The 22,328-nt window shown below is 46.5% G+C and overlaps 1 protein-coding gene across 2 annotated transcripts in view; it reads left to right on the top strand.

Annotated features, from left to right (window-relative positions):
* tulp4a (TUB like protein 4a) overlaps nucleotides 1–22,328 on the top strand; it is a 569,265-nt gene that overhangs the window by 325,195 nt on the left and 221,742 nt on the right. For both annotated transcript variants that reach the window (XM_038802363.1, XM_038802372.1), the window contains exon 9: nucleotides 15,710–15,854. In XM_038802363.1, coding sequence (XP_038658291.1) covers nucleotides 15,710–15,854 — 145 coding nt within the window. The remainder of the gene's footprint in view (nucleotides 1–15,709; nucleotides 15,855–22,328) is intronic.

Below are 22,328 nucleotides of genomic sequence, written 5' to 3'. Positions count from 1 at the left end.
CTGATCTCGCAATCGGACTTCAAGAATCAGGAAGGCTCCCAAGCTCCTTCCAGCTGCCTGCAAACGCCAGGACTACACTAGCAACGCAATTAAGCCACTAGGGTCCTGCCACCTGACAGTGTCCAACCGACACATACCGACAAGCCTACGCTTCGCGATTGTTAAACCAGATAGGGCATCCCTGCTAGGAGCGCATGCCTGCAAGCAACTGAACCTCATACGATGGGTCTACACCACAATGCCGTCTCATCCGGATCCTCAGCCCAGCATCGATGACATCCTGACCAGTACCCAGATGTCTTCAGCGGGATAGGCACACTTCCGTACAAGTACAGGATTCTGCTGCGGCCTGACGCCAAACCAGTGGTCAACGCACCACGAGGAGTCCCCGACTCCACACAGAGAGCGATGAAAGACTCCACAACGAGACCGAGCGATGAAAGACTCCACAACGAGACCACTGCACGGCTCCACACACAGCGATGAAAGACTCCACAATGAGACCACTGCAGGACTCCACACAGAGAGCAACTCAAGACTCCATAGCAAAGTCCATTCATGAACAAGACCAAGAAGGTCCATCAACCTTATCTGAGCAACCAGCAGCAGACTATGAAAGTCTACCAAGCTCACGTGAACAACAAAAAGACTATGACAGTCTACTCAGCTTATTTGAGCCACCAGAAAAAGACTATGACAGTCTACCCAGCTTAATTGAGCCACCAGAAAAAGACTATGAAAGCCTACCCAGCTCATTTAACCAACAAGACACTGAATGTCTACCCACTGTATGTGAGACAAGTGACGAAGAAATCACAATTCCCACACAAGATGTGCAAGATCACAGCAAGACTGACAGATCTCAGCTCGTATGTACAGAAGTACTCAACAATCAAAATGAAACCTTGAAGATTTTGACTCCAGAAGAGGAGCATCAAGAAACCAAAGATGATTCAAGTGAATCTGAAATGACTCCAAAAGAGGAGCACCAAGAAATCAATGATTCTTCAAGTGAACGAGAAATGACTGCAGAAGAGGAGCACCAAGGAATCAAAGAGGAATCACATCAACCACAAAGGAGTGATGTCAAAGATCAATGCAACATCAGATCATTCACACAATCCTCAAGAAGAAACGCTCAATGAAACAACAGATACCACAAAGGACACGGATACCAATAACTTTGAGAATGACTTGAATTATCCACACGGAACAGTCATTGAGCGCGACAAAAACAACAAGCACGACAAAAACAGCAAAAAGTACGATAACAAAGATGACATACAGAATCGCTACCACAAGCATAGAAAAAAAAGTCTCAATCAGACAATGAAGAGATTCGACCATTCGAACACCTCATGATGACTTCTTGGTTACTTAAACACAAGAACACGGACGACAATCACAAAGAAATGACAACATCAACCTCACCACTTCAACAACAAAGGAAGAAAGCCACTCGACTGTACAAATTCATAAAGTTTGGACTCATAAATATTAATTGGTATTGTATAATCATCAATATCATCACAACTTGTACATGTCATCAATTATCTACCTGTTTTGTACAATTTTCTTTATCAAAGTACAGAAACTTTGTAACAAGAAAAAAGGGGGTGTAATGATATGCATCACTAATACACAAGGGGTTAATGTAAATACACTACAACGAAGTAACCGCTAGAGGGAGCACCAAAGATGTCATGATATGCAGACACACAACCAATGGATTATTAGAACAGGACACAACCAATGGGTAATCAGGACACCCAGAGGTGGCATTACCACAAGGGGACACTACACAACCTATATAAAAATGCCAAGGCACACAGGCTCTGCCTCTTCCATCGTCAGAGACCTAGAGAGTAGGACAGGGTTGATTACAGCAACATCACACCCTAGCACATGGTCAAGAGCAAGCATGTATAGTTAGCGGAATAGACTGAGTTACTAAAGAGGCAGATTAACAGAGTGTCAAACTCACTTACAGAGCATTGTTAATAGCTCAATAAATACATTAAACTTATCTCTGAGTCTGGAGCATAATTCAGCAGAGCCTACATCAAGTAGCAGCTTATGTTACTCGCAGTAACATAACACAACAGTGGTTAGACCACAACTCCCACAGGAAGTAATGAGGATTCCTACAGACGACATTTACCAGTGTGGTTCCAAGTATTTTAGGTAAGATTAGATTGGAGAAGCGTGAATTGTTCTCTTTGGAGGAAAGGAGGTTGAGGGAAGATTTGATGACAGTGTACATGATTAGGGCAGCACGGTAGCATTGTGGATAGCACAATTGCTTCACAGCTCCAGGGTTCCAGGTTTGATTCCGGCTTGGGTCACTGTCTGTGCGGAGTCTGCATGTCCTCCCTGTGTGTGCGTGGGTTTCCTCCGGGTGCTCCGGTTTCCTCCCACAGTCCAAAGATGTGCAGGTTAGTTGGATTGGCCATGATAAATTGTCCTTAGTGTCCAAAATTGCCCTTAGTGTTGGGTGGGATTACTGGGTTATGGGGATACGGTGGAGGTGTTGACCTTGGGTAGGGTGCTCTTTCCAAGAGCCGGTGCAGACTCGATGGGCCGAATGGCCTCCTTCTGCACTGTAAATTCTATGATAATCTATGATTATGATAATTCCATTAATAGCATATGGTGGAGGACTGATTCAGAAGCTTGTCTTTTACTATCAGCGAGTTTACTCTTCAAACAGCTCAAGTGACATTACCACTTCCTTATGATCCCCTACACCCAACTGTTACAGCTGTCTCTACTTATACTCTTGATACAATGCTCATTACCTGTCCTTAGCAATTCAATTGGCTTAACAAGCTAATTGTCAAAAGATACAAACAAAATGCTGTAATAATTCCATAAGCTGTTACTATAAAGAATAGGGGGCATAGATACATGGTTATGGGCAAGATACGTAGGGGGATGTAAGAAAGAACTTGTTTAATAGAACAAAGAAAATTACAGCACATGAACAGGCCCTTCAGCCCTCCCAGCCTGCGCCGATCCAGATCCTTTATCTAAACCTGTCTCCTATTTTCCAAGGTCTACTTCCCTCTGTTGCCGCCCGTTCATGTACCTGTCTAGATGCCTCTTAAATTATGCTATCGTGCCCGCCTCTACTACCTCCGCTGATAAAGCGTTCCAGGCACCCACCACCCTCTGCACAAAAAAACTTTCCACGCACATAAACTTTCCCCCTCTCACCTTGAAATCGTGACCCCTTGTAACTGACACCCCCACTCTTGGAAAAAGCTTGTTGCTATCCATCCTGTCCATACCTCTCATAATTTTGTATACCTCAATCAGGTGCCCCCTCAACCTCCGTCTTTCCAACGAAAACAATCCTAATCTACTCAACCTTTCTTCATGGTAGTGATCTGGAGCTATGCAAGTAGTGAATGCCACTCAATGATTTCAAAAGGAAATTGCATTGACACTTAAGGGAAATAAAGATGTGGGTAAATGGGAACAGAGCATAGGAGTGAAACTAGATTGAATTGCTCTACATAGAACTAAAATAGATTTTATGGGTCGAATAACTCTATGACAAAGTATAACATGGTGCTCAGAGGACAAGTTATTTTAGTGATCAACTTATTTTAGTGATCAACTTATTCTAAGTTACATGCTGTAATAAATGTTTATTCTTTTTTTGTTAAATGTGCATAATTCGGAGTCAGAAATTTATTACCTGACCTACAGACCAAAAAGGCTTACAATAAGAATCAGCAATGACGCAGAAGTGGGTTTCTGTTTTTATGCTCATGAGTTTCAAAACCTCTTATCAACCAATTTGTAAAATATTGAGAGCTCATATAAAATTTAATTGAAGCACTGTTAACAGTGGCACACTGGGGCGGCACGGTGGTGCAGTGGGAAGCACGTCTGCCTCACAGCACTGAAGACCCGGGTTCGATCCTGGCCCCTGGTCACTGCTTGTGTGGATTTCTCCCCGTGTCCGTGTGGGTCTCGCCCCACAATCCAAAAAGATTACAGAGATTATAGAGAAATACAGCACAGAACAGGCCCTTCGGCCCACGATGTTGCGCCGAACTTTTGTCCTAGGTTAATCATAGAATTTTGGACAATTTTTCATGGCCAATCCACCCAACCTGCACATCTTTGGACTGTGGGAGGAAACCGGAGCACCCGGAGGAAACCCACGCAGTCACGGGGAGGGTGTGCAGACTCCACACAGACAGTGACCCAAGTCGAAATCGAACTTGGGACCCTGGAGCTGTGAAGCAATTGTGCTATCCACAATGCTACCGTGCTGCCCTTAAGAAGTTAACCTACACTCCATTATTCTACCCTAATCCAAGTACCTATCCAATAGCCGCTTGAAGGTCCCTAACTTTTCCGACTCAACTACTACCACAGGCAGTGCATTCCATGCCCCCACTACTCTCTGGGTAAAGAACCTACCTCTGACATCCCCTCTATATCTTCCACCATTTATCTTAAATTTATGTCCCCTTGTAATGGTGTGTTCCACCCGGGGAAAAAGTCTCTGACTGTCTACTCTATCTATTCCCCTGATCATCTTATAAACCTCTATCAAGTCGCCCCTCATCCTTCTCCGTTCTAATGAGAAAAGGCCTAGCACCCTCAACCTTTCCTCGTATGACCTACTCTCCATTCCAGGCAACATCCTGGTAAATCTCCTTTGCACCTTTTCCAAAGCTTCCACATCCTTCCTAAAATGAGGTGACCAGAACTGCACACAGTACTCCAAATGTGGCCTGACCAAGGTTTTGTACAGCTGCATCATCACCTCACGGCTCTTAAATTCAATCCCTCTGCTAATGAACGCCAGCACACCATACGCCTTCTTCACAGCTCTATCCACTTGAGTGGCAACTTTCAAAGAACTATGAACATAGACCCCAAGATCTCTCTGCTCCTCCACATTGCCAAGAACCCTACCATTAACCCTGTATTCCGCATTCAGATTTGTCCTTCCAAAATGGACAACCTCACACTTGTCAGGGTTAAACTCCATCTGCCACTTCTCAGCCCAGCTCTGCATTCTATCTATGTCTCTTTGAAGCCGACAACAGCCCTCCTCACTATCCACAACTCCACCAATCTTCGTATCATCTGCAAATTTACTGACCCACCCTTCAACTCCCTCATCCAAGTCGTTAATGAAAATCACAAACAGCAGAGGACCCAGAACTGATCCCTGCGGTACGCCACTGATAACTGGGCTCCAGGCTGAATATTTACCATCCACCACCACTCTCTGTCTTCTATCGGTTAGCCAGTTTGTTATCCAACTGGCCAAATTTCCCACTATCCCATGCCTCCTTACTTTCTGCATAAGCCTACCATGGGGAACCTTATCAAATGCCTTACTAAAATCCATGTACACTACATCCACTGCTTTACCTTCATCCACATGCTTGGTCACCTCCTCAAAGAATTCAATAAGACTTGTAAGGCAAGACCTACCCCTCACAAATCCGTGCTGACTATCCCTAATCAAGCAATGCCTTTCCAGATGCTCAGAAATCCTATCCCTCAGTACCCTTTCCATTACTTTGCCTACCACCGAAGTAAGACTAACTGGCCTGTAATTCCCAGGGTTATCCCTATTCCCTTTTTTGAACAGGGGCACGAAAGATGTGCAGGGTGAGTGAATTGGCTATGAATTGCCTCTTAATTGAATAAAAAAAAGAATTGTGTATTCTAAATTTATTATTTTTTAAACAGTGGCACAGTGACTAGTACATAGAACATAGAAAGATACAGCGCAGCACAGGCCCTTCGGCCCACGATGTTGCACCGACATGGGAAGTCAAAAACTAAAGGCCATCTAACCTACACTATGCCATTATCATCCATATGCTTATCCAATAAACTTTTAAATGCCCTCAATGTTGGTGAGTTCACTACTATTGCAGGTAGGGCATTCCAAGGCCTCACCACTCTTTGCGTAAAAATCCTACCTCTGACCTCTGTCCTATATCTATTACCCCTCAATTTAAGGCTATGTCCCCTCGTGCTAGCCACCTCCATCCTCGGGAGAAGGCTCTCACTGTCCACCCTATTTAACCCTCTGATCATTTTGTATGCCTCTATTAAGTCACCTCTTAACCTTCTCGCTAACGAAAACAACCTCAAGTCCATCAGCCTTTCCTCATAAGATTTTCCCTCCATACCAGGCAACATCCTGGTAAATCTCCTCTGCACCCGTTCCAAAGCTTCCACGTCCTTCCTATAATGAGGCGACCAGAACTGTACGCAATACTCCAAATGCGGCCGTACCAGAGTTTTATACAGCTGCAACATGACCTCATGGCTCCGGAACTCAATCCCTCTACCAATAAAGGCCAACACACCATAGGCCTTCTTCACAACCCTATCAACCTGGGTGGCAACTTTCAGGGATCTATGTACATGGACACCGAGATCCCTCTGCTCATCCCCACTACCAAGAATTTTACCATTAGCCAAATATTCCGCATTCCTGTTATTCTTTCCAAAGTGAATCACCTCACACTTCTCTACGTTAAACTCCATTTGCCACCTCTCAGCCCAGCTCTGCAGCTTATCTATGTCCCTCTGTAACCTGCAACATCCTTCCACACTGTCTACAACTCCACCGACTTTAGTGTCGTCTGCAAATTTACTCACCCAACCTTCTGTGCCCTCCTCTAGGTCATTTATAAAAATGACAAACAGCAACGGCCCCAGAACAGATCCTTGTGGTACGCCACTCGTAACTGAACTCCATTCTGAGCATTTGCCATCAACCACCACCTCCTTTCAACTAGCCAATTTCTGATCCCCATCTCTAAATCACCCTCAATCCCCAGCCTCCGTATTTTCTGCAATAGCCGTATAGTAGTATTGCTGCCTCACAGCTTCAGGGACCTGGGTTCAATTCTGGCCTTGGCCCATTGAGTCTGTTCCGCCATTCATTCTTGGCTGATATTTTTCTCATCCCATCCTCCTGCCTTCTCTCCATGACCCCTGATCCCCTTATTAATCTATAACCTATGTATCTCTGTCATAAAGACACTCCGTGATGTGGCCTGCACAGCCTTCTGGGCCGAGTGACTTAATTCTGCTCCTATGTCTTATAGTCTTATGGGGACAGCATGTGTAAAGTTTGCACTTTCACCCCGTATCTTAGTGGGTTTCCTCCAGGCGCTGCCACAGTCCAAAAATGTGCAGGTTAGGTACATTGGGTGTTCTAAGTTGCCCCTTAGTGCCAAAGGTTAGGTGGGGTTACAAGGATTGGGTGGGGGGGTGGGCCTAGGTAGGATGCTCTTTCAGAGTGCAGTACAGACTCGATGGGACAAATGGCCTCCTTTTCCACTGTAGGGATTCTATGGATTCTAACTCAAATATATGATTGTTATCAGGCAAGTGGAAAATGCTACTGCTGCCAGTCAAAAACAAGGTAGTATGACAGAACAAACCAACCTATCAAATTCCTCATTTTTTTGCAATAACTTTCAATGGCCTTGTTTCGTCCTGAGCTTCTTCCAACACTATATCTAACTGAATAGGTGTTAAGTATAAGTTTACTGTGAAATATTTTTAACAACAAATGTTCTCCTGTCAGGCCTATCAAATAGCTGGAATTTGAATTGTACTCCATTCTTTGATCTGAGCTACTTTCTGTACTGCAAATCCTTTTCTTAAACCCTTCTCCCCTACCTCCTTCACCCTCCAATAAGTGCCAGCAACTGTTCGACTTGTTTGTAATTAACCTTGAGACCAACCATTCAGTTATCTCAGTGCTTTTGTCTTTCCCAGCCCATTGGGCTGAACCTCCTCTAATGAACTGCCTTCCTTAGCCTCAAATTCTAATCTTTCTCAAGTTTTCCCCCTGCCTCGTGTCGTTAACGCTTTTAGCTTATCTTTAGTGTCGTCTGCAAATGGGCCAATGGGCCAAGGCCAGAATTGAACCCCGGTCCCTGAAGCTGTGAGGCAGCAATACTACTATACGGCTATTGCAGAAAATACGGAGGCTGGGGATTGAGGGTGATTTAGAGATGTGGATCAGAAATTGGCTAGTTGAAAGAAGGTGGTGGTTGATGGCAAATGCTCAGAATGGAGTTCAGTTACGAGTGGCGTACCACAAGGATCTGTTCTGGGGCCGTTGCTGTTTGTCATTTTTATAAATGACCTAGAGGAGGGCACAGAAGGTTGGGTGAGTGAATTTGCAGACGACACTCAATAGTCAGGGGCACAGATAGGAGATTTTGTGGGAGCGAGAGAGACTCACGTTTGGTATGTTGCCTCCCAGGTGCAAGGGTACGTGATGTCTCGGATCATGTTTTCCGGGTCCTTAAGGGGGAGGGGGAGCAGCCCCAAGTCGTAGTCCACACTGGCACTAACGACATAGGAAGGAAAGGGGACAAGGATGTCAGGCAGGCCTTTAGGGAGCTAGGATGGAAGTTCAGAGCGAGAACAAACAGAGTTGTTATCTTTGGGTTGTTGCCCGTGCCACGTGATAGTGAGATGAGGAATAGGGAGAGAGAGCAATTAAACACGTGGCTACAGGGATGGTGCAGGCGGGAGGGATTCAGATTTCTGGATAACTGGGGCTCTTTCTGGGGAAGGTGGGACCTCTATAGACAGGATGGTCTACATCTGAACCTGAGGGGCACCAATATCCTGGGGGGGAGATTTGTTAGTGCTCTTTGGGGGGGTTTAAACTAATTCAGCAGGGGCATGGGAACCTGGATTGTAGTTTTGGGGTACGGGAGATTGAGAGTATAGAGGTCAGGAGCACAGATTTGACTTCGCAGGAGGGTGCCAGTGTTCAGGTAGGTGGTTTGAAGTGTGTCTCCTTCAATGCCAGGAGTATACGAAATAAGGTAGGGGAACTGGCAGCATGGGTTGGTACCTGGGACTTTGATGTTGTGGCCATTTCAGAGACATGGATAGAGCAGGGACAGGGATGGTTGTTGCAGGTTCTGGGGTTTAGGTGTTTTAGTAAGCTCAGAAAAGGGGGCAAAAGAGGGGGAGGTGTGGCGCTGCTAGTCAAGGACAGTATTACGGTGGCGGAAAGGATGCTAGATGGGGACTCTTCTTCCGAGGTAGTATGGGCTGAGGTTAGAAACAGGAAAGGAGAGGTCACCCTGTTGGGAGTTTTCTATCGGCCACCTAATAGTTCTAGGGATGTAGAGGAAAGGATGGCGAAGATGATTCTGGAAAAGAGCGAAAGTAACAGGGTAGTTGTTATGGGAGACTTTAACTTTCCAAATATTGACTGGAAAAGATATAGTTCGAGTACATTAGATGGGTCGTTCTTTGTACAATGTGTGCAGGAGGGTTTCCTGACACAATATGTTGACAGGCCAACAAGAGGCGAGGCCACATTGGATTTTGTTTTGGGTAATGAACCAGGCCAGGTGTTAGATCTGGAGGTAGGTGAGCACTTTGGAAACAGTGACCACAATTCGGTGACCTTTACGTTAGTGATGGAAAGGGATAAGTATACCCCGCAGGGCAAGAGTTATAGCTGTGGGAAGGGCAATTATGATGCCATTAGACATGCGGGGCAGCAGGGTAGCATGGTGGTTAGCATAAATGCTTCACAGCTCCAGGGTCCCAGGTTCGATTCCCAGCTGGGTCACTGTCTGTGTGGAGTCTGCACGTCCTCCCCCTGTGTGCGTGGGTTTCCTCCGGGTGCTCCGGTTTCCTCCCACAGTCCAAAGATGTGCGGGTTAGGTGGATTGGCCATGCTAAATTGCCCGTAGTGTCCTAATAAAAGTAGGGTTAAGGGGGAGGTTGTTGGGTTACGGGTATAGGGTGGATACGTGGTTTTGAGTAGGGTGATCATGGCTCGGCACAACATTGATGGCTGAAGGGCCTGTTCTGTACTGTACTGTTCTATGTTCTATTTAGGATGTGTAGGTTGGAGAAGTAGGCTGCAAGGGTTGGGCACACTGGATATGTGGAGCTTGTTCAAGGAACAGCTATTGCATGTTCTTGATAAGTACGTACCAGTCAGGCAGGGAGGAAGGGGTCGAGCGAGGGAACCGTGGTTTACCAAAGAAGTGGAATCTCTTGTTAAGAGGAAGAAGGAGGCCTATGTGAAGATGAGGCGTGAAGTTTCAGTTGGGGCGCTTGATAGTTACAAGGAAGCGAGGAAGGATCTAAAGAGAGAGCTAAGACGAGCAAGGAGGGGTCATGAGAAGTCTTTGGCAGGTAGGATCAAGGAAAACCCAAAAGCTTTCTATAGGTATGTCAGGAATAAAAGAATGATTAGGGTAAGAGTAGGGCCAGTCAAGGACAGTGGTGGGAAGTTGTGTGTGGAGGCTGAGGAGATAAGCGAGATACTAAATGAATACTTTTCGTCAGTATTCACTCAGGAAAAAGATAATATTGTGGAGGAGAATGCTGAGACCCAGGGTATTAGAATAGATGGAATTGAGGTGCGTAGGGAAGAAGTGTTGGCAATTCTGGACAAGGTGAAAATAGATAAGTCCCCGGGGCCTGATGGGATTTATCCTAGGATTCTCTGGGAAGCCAGGGAAGAGATTGCTGAGCCTTTGGCTTTGATTTTTAGGTCATCATTGGCTACAGGAGTAGTGCCAGAGGACTGGAGGATAGCAAATGTGGTCCCTTTGTTCAAGAAGGGGAGTAGAGATAACCCCGGTAACTATAGGCCGGTGAGCCTAACGTCTGTGGTGGGTAAAGTCTTGGAGAGGATTATAAAAGATACGATTTATAATCATCTAGATAGGAATAATATGATTAGGGATAGTCAGCATGGTTTTGTGAAGGGTAGGTCATGCCTCACAAACCTTATCGAGCTCTTTGAGAAGGTGACTGAACAGGTAGACGAGGGTAGAGCAGTTGATGTGGTGTATATGGATTTCAGTAAAACGTTTGATAAGGTTCCCCACGGTCGGCTATTGCAGAAAATACGGAGGCTGGGGATTGAGGGTGATTTAGAGATGTGGATCAGAAATTGGCTAGTTGAAAGAAGACAGAGAGTGGTAGTTGATGGGAAATGTTCAGAATGGAGTTCAGTTACGAGTGGCGTACGACAAGGATCTGTTCTGGGGCCGTTGCTGTTTGTCATTTTTATAAATGACCTAGAGGAGGGCGCAGAAGGATGGGTGAGTAAATTTGCAGACGACACTAAAGTCGGTGGAGTTGTAGACAGTGCGGAAGGATGTTGCAGGTTACAGAAGGACATAGATAAGCTGCAGAGCTGGGCTGAGAGGTGGCAAATGGAGTTTAACGTGGAGAAGTGTGAGGTAATTCACTTTGGAAAGAATAACAGGAATGCGGAATATTTGGCTAATGGTAAAATTCTTGGTAGTGGGGATGAGCAGAGGGATCTCGGTGTCCATGTACATAGATCCCTGAAAGTTGCCACCCAGGTTGATAGGGTTGTGAAGAAGGCCTATGGTGTGTTGGCCTTTATTGGTAGAGGGATTGAGTTCCGGAGCCATGAGGTCATGTTGCAGCTGTATAAAACTCTGGTACGGCCGCATTTGGAGTATTGCGTACAGTTCTGGTCGCCTCATTATAGGAAGGACGTGGAAGCTTTGGAACGGATGCAGAGGAGATTTACCAGGATGTTGCCTGGTATGGAGGGAAAATCTTATGAGGAAAGGCTGATGGACTTGAGGTTGTTTTCGTTAGAGAGAAGAAGGTTAAGAGGTGACTTAATAGAGGCATACAAAATGATCAGAGGGTTAGATAGGGTGGACAGCGAGAGCCTTCTCCCGCGGATGGAGGAGTCCAGCACGAGGGGACATAGCCTTAAATTGAGGGGTAATATATATAGGACAGAGGTAAGAGGTGGGTTTTTTACGCAAAGTGTGGTGAGGCCGTGGAATGCCCTACCTGCAACAGTAGTGAACTCGCCAACATTGAGGGCATTTAAAAGTTTATTGGATAAGCATATGGATGATAAGGGCATAGTGTAGGTTAGATGGCCTTTAGTTTTTTTTCATGTCGGTGCAACATCGAGGGCCGAAGGGCCTGCACTGCGCTGTATCGTTCTATGTTTTATGTTGTCATTGAGACCCATTTCCTGCTCTCTTGATCTAGGCTGAGATTCAAGTGTTGTACTTGGAGAGTTGTGCGCTGAGTTTTGAATGAGATGATGAATCAAAGTCCATCTGCGTTGTCTTTAAAAGTTCCCATGATACTATTTCGAAGAAGAGCAGAAGCGATATCACTGTGTCCTGGCCAATATGTCCTGCTCAATATTACAGAAAAGCAGGTTATCTCGTAATTATTACAATCAGCTACTGTGTTTTCTGCATTACAATTGTTTCCTACATTACAATACTGACTACGCTTTAAAAGTACTTCATTGGCTGTAAAGTGTCCTTTTTGAGGACATCTGGTGGTCATGAAAGTTGAATGATGTTTCTCTCCCCTGGCGCTCGCTCCTTTTTCATTTACCCCTCTTCTCAAAAGCCAAACCCTTGACCAGTCAGTCCTTGCATACTACCCCACCTCAATCTCCCATTTCAAAGCCTCTGAACAGGCTGTAACCTCTCAAATCCACTCCATATTTTTAGAAACTCTTATCTCCGACTTCTCCAATCAGGTTTCCATCCTGCCTAAGTACTAAAAGGACTCTTGTCAATTTTAAAAACAACATCTTATGTGATCATGGTGTACTATCTCTTCTTGTCCTCTCTGCAATCCTCTATCATTCTTCTTTAACACCTCTTCATCATTGTCTCACCTGATTCTATTTATATATAGTCAGAGAAACACCTAAAATGGCTTGTCTTCCCAAACCCTGACCCCCTCCTATTTTCCTGTTCAATTCCATTCCCAACATCACCACTGCAGTTTGAGGGTATATACAATATACAAAACACAATTTTGCCCTTAGTATTTCTCAGTACTACTCATACAGATTCCACATCATCAGATCTAATATCTTCCCTCACTATTGGGTTAATTTCTTTAAACAGCATTCCAGCTCCATAACCTTATCCTTTTTGTCTTCTTCCTAAAAAATGATGTGGAGATGCTGGCATTGGACTGGGGTGACCACAGTTAGAAGTCTTACAACACCAGTTTAAAGTCCAACAGGTTTGCTTCAAATCACTAGCTTTTGGAGCACTCCTCCTTCCTCAGGTGAATGAAGAGGTAGGTTCCAGAAATATATATACAGACAAAGTCAAAAATGCAAGACGATACTTTGAATGCGAGTCTTTGCAGGTAATTAAGTCTTTACAGGTCCAGATGGAGCAAGTTAAAGAGGTGTGAATTGTCACAAGCCAGAACAGATGGGGTGGTTGTGGAACATCGGGTCTCGCTATACGCGGATGATTAGCTCCTGTACATTTCGGACCCTGTGGAGGGGATGGGGGAAGTTCTGCGGATCCTGAGGGATTTTGGTAGTTTTTCAGCACATAAACTGAACATGGGAAAGAGTGAGTTGTTTGTGATCCAGGCCAAGGGGCAGAGCCGTCGCTCAGGATGGTAGAGAAAAGTTTTTGTTACCTGGGTGTACAGGTGGCCAGGAAATGGAATGCCCTGCATAGGCTCAACCTGACCCGGTTGGTGGAGCAAATGGAAGGGGACTTTAAAAGGTGGGTCATGCTCCCGCTGTCACTGGCAGGGAGGGTGCAGACAGTGAAAATGATTGTCCTCCCCAGATTTTTGTTTGTCTTTCAGTGCCTCCCCACCTTCATCCCCAAGGCCTTTTTTAAACGGGTGAATAGGATCATTACGGGCTTTGTGTGGGCGAATAAGACCCCGCGAGTAAGGAGATCGCTGTTGGAGCGCAGTCGCAGTTTGACACTGCCGAACCTTCGCAACTACTACTGGGCAGCCTATATAGCAATGATTAGGAAGTGGGCGATTGAGGCGGGGGGGGGGGGGGGGGGGGGGGGGCATGGGAGCAGCTGGAGGCGTCATGTAAAGGTACTAGTCTGGGAGCTTTGATAACGGCTCCTTTGCCATTCTCGCCGACCCGTTACTCCACAGGTCTGGTAGTGGTGGGGACAGTGGAGGAGGTACAAGAAGGTGGAGGGAGCGTCGGTCTGGACCCCGATGTGCAACAACCACAGGTTTGTCCCTGGTAGGATGGATGGTGGGTTTCAGAGCTGGCAGAGGGCAGGCACAGAAAGTTGGGAGATCTGTTCATAGACGGAATCTGCCGCCAGGAAACGCCTTTAAATATCTGCAAGTACGAGCCTTCCTAAAAAAACAGGTAGTGGCCTTTCCGACTCTGCCGCCACTGAGGATACAGGACAGGGTGGTCTCCGGCACCTGGGTGGGGGACGGGAAGGTGTCAGATAATCTACCAGGAACTACAGGGGCGGAGGAAACCCCGGTGGAGGAGCTCAAGGGCAAGTGGGAGGAGGAGTTAGGTGAGGAGTTGGATGCGGGGCTGTGGGCAGAGGTTCTGGGCAGGGTTAATTCCTCCTCATCATGTGCCAGGCTCAGTCTAATTCAATTTAAGGTGGTCCACCGGGCACACATGACGGCAGCGAGAATTAGCAAATTTTTTGGGTAGCAGACAGTTGTATGAGGTGCAAGGGCAGCCCTGCAAACCATGTCCACATGTATTGGACATGCCCGGAGCTTAGAGAGTTCTGGCAAGGGTTCGCGAGGGCAATGTCCAAGGTGCTTAACACACGGGTGGTGCCGAGTCCAGAGATAGCGATGTTTGGAGTGTCAGAAGACCCGGGGGTTCAGGGGGGCGACGTCTTGGCCTTTGCCTCCCTAGTAGCCTGGAGACGGATTTTATTAATGTGGAGGGACTCAAAGCCCCCGAGTGTAGGGACTTGGGTTAACGACATGGCTGGGTTCTCAGCCTCGAGAAAATAAAGTTTGCTTTAAGAGGGTCAACGCTAGGGTTCTCTCAGAGGTGGCAGCCGTTCGTTGACTTTCTCGGGGAAAATGTCAGCAGCAATCCGTGGTGGGGGGGGGGGGGGGGGGGAGGGGGAGTGAGTGCTTCATTGGGATGGTGTGGGAAGACTGGGTCGCGTGGGGTAATGTCTATTTAATTGTTATTCTATATTCTCTTTTTACACTATGTTAATATTCACTGTAGTTTGTTTTGTTATTATTGTTGCTACTGTTTTATTATGAAAGATTCTGCAAAACCTTAATAAAAATACTTTTTAAAAAACTTTTTTAAAAGAAGATATCAATAGTAGCCAGATAAAGGATGTGTCTTTTGACATGCATGTACATGGTAGCTTGCCACATCTAGAACTATGACAATGTTTCTTTGCCCTTCATGCAAACAATTCCTGTACTCTTAAATTGAAAAAATGAAAATGAAGTGAAAATCGCTTTATTGTCACGAGTAGGCTTCAATGAAGTTACTGTGAAAAGCCCCTAGTCGCCACAATCCGGCGCCTGTCCGGGCAGGCTGGTACGGGAATCGAACCATGCTGCTGGCCTGCTTGGTCTGCTTTAAAAGTCAGCGATTTAGCCCAGTGAGCTAAACCAGCTCAGTGAGCTAAAATTGGGGGGGGGAGGGAATGCTCAGTTTTTAATTGGACTTTTGTCAAAATAGTACAACCAAGCATTTATATGAATCTCTAAACAAATTTCTGTCACTTTTTTTAATTGATCAATTTTCTCAAATTACATTTGACAACTTGAGCTCTGTTATTCATGCAAGATAAAACATTCTATTACGAATACTTCTTACAAATCGTGCCATTTAAAAGTATTTAGGATGTGCTTTTGGGCCAGATATTAATTTTAATTTCTTGTATGTTTTTACTAGATGAAATCTATGGAAACAACTTGATGTCAACAGTGATTGATAGTTGTAACTGTTCTGACTCCAGTGATATAGAGCTAAGTGATGACTGGATTGGCAAGAAATCTCCAAAGATCTCTCGAGCTAGCAAATCACCCAAACTACCCAGGTACACAAACTACTCGGTATTAACAAATTTGATGATTTGAGTTCTTTTGAAATGAAAAAAATCTGACTAGTCCTTCCAGTTGGTTATGCTTTATTGGTATCATTTTTGCTGGTAGCATAGAACATAGAACATAGAACAGTACAGCACAGAACAGGCCCTTCGGCCCTCAATGTTGTGCCGAGCCATGATCACCCCACTTAAACCCACGTAACCCGCATACCCGTAACCCAACAATCCCCCCATTAACCTTACACTACGGGCAATTTAGCATGGCCAATCCACCTAACCCGCACATCTTTGGACTGTGGGAGGAAACCGGAGCACCCGGAGGAAACCCACGCACACACGGGGAGGACGTGCAGACTCCACACAGACAGTGACCCAGCCGGGAATCGAACCTGGGACCCTGGAGCTGTGAAGCATTGATGCTAACCACCATGCTACCGTGAGGCCCCGCTTAGCCTTGTGCAGGAGGAGGTGGCATTCACCCTGCTCAGTGCTTTGCTGCAGAGTCCCCATCCTATCTCTGTCCCCAGTTCGTTCTCCCATTTTTGTCTGGTCTCGTCCAGTGGAATCTGGGCTCTGTCCAGTAACTGTCCATTTATTTTCCCACATAGCCCCCCTTCTCGTTGTTTGTGCCTATCAGGTCCTCTAGTAGTTTGGTTTCTGGGACCCCGGGGTACCCGACTGTCTCTTTGCGGAGGAAGTGTTTTATTTGGAGTTGTCTCATTTCCTGTCCTTTTGCTCACCTCCACTTTCTTATCAGTTCATCTAGTGTCCCCAGTCTGTGCCCTACGTATAAGTCCCCGACCATCAATGTGCCCCCGTCCCGCCTCCATCTTTTGAAGGTGGTATCCAGCATGGCTGGGGGTAATCTGTGATTGCCGCATATGGGAGCCATGGGGCATATTTTGTTTATCTCGAAGTGTTGTCTTAGCTGGATCCACGTTCTCAGCGTGGCCACTACCACTGGGCTTGTTGTGTATCTTGTTGAGGAGGATGGGAGTGCTGCTGTGGCGAGGGCCCGGAGGGTCGTTCCTTTACAGGATGCCTCCTCCATTTGTACCCAATCTGTGTCGGGTTCTTGTACCCATCCCTCACTGTTTCTGCCGTTGCTGCCCAGTGGTAGTGTTGTAGGTTCGGTAGAGCCAGTCCCCCTCTGACTTTTCCTCTTTGCAGTGTCAGTTTGGGAATTCTCAGGTTCTTCCCCACCGCACTACCCCCACCCACACAAACTCCATGATTAGACTGTCTACATTTTGGAAAAAGGCCTTGGGGATGAAGATTGGGATGGATCTAACCAGGAAGAGGAACCTTGGCAGTACGTTCATCTGGATCGTCTGCACTCTCCCCGCCAGGTGGGAGTGAGCCCCACAAAGAACAAAGAAAAGTACAGCACAGGAACAGGCCCTTCGGCCCTCCAAGCCCGTGCCGACCATGCTGCCCGACTAAACTACAATCTTCTACACTTCCTAGGTCCGTATCCCTCTATTCCCATCCTATTCATGTATTTATCAAGATGCCCCTTAAATTTCACTATCGTCCCTGCTTCCACCACCTCCTCCGGCAGCGAGTTCCAGGCACCCACTACCGTCTGTGTAAAAAAACTTGCCTCGTACATCTACTCTAAACCTTGCCCCTCGCACCTTAAACCTGTGCCCCCTAGTAATTGACCCCTCTACCCTGGGGAAAAGCCTCTGACGATCCACTCTGTCTATGCCCCTCATAATTTTGCAGACCTCTATCAGGTCGTCCCTCAACCTCTGTCGTTCCAGTGAGAACAAACCGAGTTTATTCAACCGCTCTTCATAGCTGATGCCCCCCATACCAGGCAACATCCTGGTAAATCTCTTCTGCATCCTCTCTAAATCCTCCACATCCTTCTGGTAGTGTGGCAACCAGTGTTGAACACTATGCTCCAAGTGTGGCCTAACTAAGGTTCTATGCAGCTGCAACATGACTTGCCAATTCTTATACTCAATGCCCCGGCCAATGAAGGCAAGCATGCCGTATGCCTTCTTGATTACCTTCTCCACTGTGTTGCCCCTTTCAGTGACCTGTGGACCTGTACACCTAGATCTCTCTTGACTTTCAATACTCTTTAGAGTTCTACAATTCACTGTATATTCTCTACCTGTATTAGACCTTCCAAAATGCATTACCTCACATTTGGCGGGATTAAACTCCATCTGCCATCTCTCCGCCCAAGTCTCCAAACGATCTAAATCCTGCTGTATTCTCTGACAGTCCTCATCGCTACCCGCAATTCCACCAACCTTTGTGTCGTCTGCAAACTTATCAATCAGACCAGTTACATTTTCCTCCAAATCACTTATATATACTACGAACAGCAAAGGTCCCAGCACTGATCCCTGCGGAACACCACTAGTCACAGCCCTCCAATTCGAATAGCACCCTTCCATTGCTACTCTCTGCCTTCTGTGACCTAGCCAGTTCTGTATCCACCTTGCCCGCTCACCCCTGATCCCGTGTGACTTCACCTTTTGTACCAGTCTACCATGAGGGACCTTGTCAAAGGCCTTACTGAAGTCCATATAGACAACATCCACTGCTCTACCTGCATCAATCATCTTTGTGACCTCTTTGAAAAACTCTATCAAGTTAGCGAGAAACGACCTCCCCTTCACAAAACCATGCTGCCTCACTAATACGTCCATTTGCTTCCAAATGGGAGTAGATCCTGTCTCGAAGAATTCTCTCCAGTAATTTCCCTACCACTGACGTAACCTTTGACCCACCTTTGAAGGTCTCTTCTTACTTCCTCCACCAGGCTGGTCACGTTCCACTTGTGGATCTGTGTCCAGTCTCTGGCTATCTGGATCCCCAGGTAGCGGAATATGTTCTGGGCTGTTTTGTACAGGAGCCCCTCCAGCTCTCTCCCTCCCCCGTTTGGGTTCACTGGGAATGCCTCGCTTTTGTCCAGGTTAAATTTGTAGCCCGAGAAGGTTCCAAACTCTTTCAGTATTTGTAGTATTGCCTTCAGTCCCTCCTGTGGTTTTGAGACATAGAGGAACAGGTCATCTGCATAGAGTGCGACTCTGTGCTCTCTGTCTCCTCTCCAGATTCCCTTCCAGCTTTTCGCGTCCCACAGGGCTATCATCAAGGGTTTGATCGCTAGCGTGAACAAGAGTGGGGACAGGGGCAGCCCTGTCTTGTTCCTCTCTCCAGTTGGAAGTATTCAGAGCTGGTGGTGTTAGTTCGGACGCTCGCTTTGGGAGCGTTGTACAGGAGCCTCACCCAGGCGGTAAATCCCGTTCCGAGCCCAAACCGTTCCAGTACCTCGAGGAGGTATTTTCATTCGACTCTGTCGAAGGCCTTTTCTGCGTCCAGGGAGACGATCACCTCTGCTGTTCTCTCCCCGGAGGGGATCATTATTACATTCAGCAGCCGCCTGATGTTCGCTGTGAGCTGCCTACCCTTCACAAAGCCCATTTGGTCCTCTGCGACCACCTCTGGTACAAAGCCCTCCAGCCTTTTGGCCAGGACCTTTGCGAGTATTTTTGCATCCACATTCAGCAGTGAAATGGGTCTGTATGATCCACATTCTGTCACGTCTTTATGTTTTTTGGGTATCAGTGAAATTGTGGCCTACACTAGCGTAGGGAGCAGGGTGCCCCCTGCCAGTGAGTCCGCGAAAATGTCCCTTAGGTGTGGGGCCAGGACTGGTGTGAATTTTTTGTAGATGTCCGCCGGGAAACCGTCGGGTCCCGGCGCCTTTCCCACCTGCATGGAGCTGATGCTCTCAATGATTTATGGAACATAGAACAGTACAGCACAGAACAGGCCCTTCGGTCCTCAATGTTGTGCCGAGCACTGTCCGAAAGCAAGATCAAGCTATCCTACTCCCTGTCATTCTGGTGTGTTCCATGTGCCTATCCAATAACCGTTTGAAAGTTCCAAAAGTGTCCGACTCCACTATCACAGCAGGCAGTCCATTCCACACCCTAACTACTCTCTGAGTAAAGAGATATCTCCCACCCTGAACCTTATAGTTATGCCCCCATGTAACAGCTACATCCACCCAAGGAAACAGTCTCTGAACGTCCACTCTATCTATCCCTCTCATCATCTTATAAACCTCTATTAAGTCGCCTCTCAAACTCCTCCGCTCCAAAGAGAAAAGCCCTAGCTCCCTCAACCTTTCCTCATAAGACATCTCCTGCAAACCAGGCAGCATCCTGCTAAATCTCCTTTGCACCCTTTCCAATGCTTCCACATCCTTCCTTTAGCGAGGTGACCAGAACTGTTCACAATACTCCAAATGTGGTCTCACCAGGGTCATATACAGTTGCAGCATAACCCCGCGGCTCTTAAACTCAAGCCCCCTGTTAATAAATGCTAACACACTATAGGCCTTCTTCATGGCTATATCCACTTGAGTGGCAACCTTCAGAGATTTGTGGACCTGAACCCCAAGATCTCTCTGTTCCTCCACATTCCTCAGAACCCTGCCGTTGACCCTGTAATCCGCATTCAAATTTTTTTCTACCAAAATGAATCACCTCGCACTTATCAGGGTTAAACTCCATCTGCCATTTTTCGGCCCGCTCTGCATCCTATCAATATATCTTTGCAGCCTACAACAGCCCTCCACCTCATCCACTACTCCACCAATCTTGGTGTCATCAGCAAATTTACTGACCCACCCTTCAGCCCCCTCCTGCAAGTCATTGATAAAAATCACAAATAGCAGAGGACCCAGCACTGATCCCTGTGATACACCGCTGGTAACTGGTCTCCAGTCTGAAAATTTTCCATCCACCACCACCCTCTGTCTTCTATGTGATAGCCAGTTAGTTATCCAATTGGCCAAATTTCCCTCTATCCCACACCTCCTTACTTTCTATTTAAGCCGACCACGGGGAACCTTATCAAATGCCTTACTAAAATCCATGTATACAACATCAACTGCTCTTACCTTCATCTACACACTTAGGTACCTCCTCAAAGAATTCAATCAAATTCGTGAGGCAAGACTTACCCTTCACGAATCCTTGTTGACTACCCCGGATTAAGCTGCATCTTTCCAAATGGTCATAAATCCTATCCTTCAGGACCTTTTCCATTAACTTACCGATCACCGAAGTAAGACTAACCGGCCTATAATTACCAGGGTCATTCCTATTCCCTTTCTTGAACAGAGGAACAACATTTGCCACTCTCCAGTCCTCTGGCACTATCCCCGTGGACAGTGAGGACCCAAAGATCAAAGCCAAAGGCTCTGCAATCTCATCCCTTGCCTCCCAAAGAATCCTTGGATATATCTCCTCTGGCCCAGGTGACTTGTCAACCCTAAGGTTTTTCAAAATTGCTAATACATCCTTCCTCAGAACATCTACCTCCTGCAGCCTACCCACCTGTATCACACTCATCCTCAAAAACATGGCCCCTTTCCTTGGTGAACACTGAAGAAAAGTATTAATTCAACGCCTCTCCTATTTCTTCTGACTCCATGCACAAGTTCCCACTACTGTCCTTGACAGGCCCTAACCTCACCCTGGTCATTCTTTTATTTCTCACATAAGATTAAAAAGCCTTGGAGTTTTCCTTGATCCGACCCGGCAAGGACTTCTCATGCCCCCTCCTAGCTCTCCTGAGCCGTTTTTTTTTAGCTCATTGCTTGCTACCTTGTAACCCTCAAGCGACCCAACTGAACTTTGTTTTCTCATCCTTACATACACTTCCTTTTTCCTCTTGACAAGACATTCAACCTCTTTTGTGAACCATGGTTTCCACACATGGCCATTTGCCCCCTGCCTGACAGGGACATACCTATCAAGGACACGCAGTATTTGTTCCTTGAACAAGCTCCACTTTTCATTTGTGCCTTTACCTGACAGTTTCTGTTCCCATTTTATGCTCCCTAATTCTTGCCCAATTGCATCATAACTACCATCCCCCAATTATAAACCTTGCCCTGCCGTATGGCCCTATCCCTCTCCATTGCAATAGTGAAAGACGCCGAATTGTGGTCACTATCTCCAAAGTGCTCTCCCACAAACAAATCTAACACTTGGCCCGGTTCATTACCCAGTACCAAATCCAATGTGCCCCCCCCCCTCCCCCCCTCTCTTGTCGGCCTATCCACATATTGTGTCAGGAAACCCTCCTGCACACACTGTACAAAAACTGCCCCATCCAAACTGCTCGACCTATAGAGTTTCCAATCAATATTTGGACAGTTAAAGTCACCCATGACGACTACCCTGAGACCTCCACACCTGTTTTACAATTTCTTCCTCCACATCTCTATTACTATTTGGGGGCCTATAGAAAACTCTGAACAACGTGACCGCTCCTTTCCTATTTCTAACTTCGGCCCATATTACGTCAGTAGGCAGATCCCCTTCGAACTGCCCTTTCTGAAGCCTTTAAACTATCCTTGATTAACAATGCAACTCCTCCACCTCTTTTACCACTTTCCCTACTCTTACTGAAACATCTATACCCCAG

The sequence above is a fragment of the Scyliorhinus canicula genome, chromosome 1, assembly GCF_902713615.1.
Source record: "Scyliorhinus canicula chromosome 1, sScyCan1.1, whole genome shotgun sequence".
Lineage (NCBI taxonomy): Eukaryota > Metazoa > Chordata > Chondrichthyes > Carcharhiniformes > Scyliorhinidae > Scyliorhinus > Scyliorhinus canicula.
Note: the sequence above shows the minus strand (reverse complement) of the source record. Positions and strands in the feature narration are given on the sequence as shown.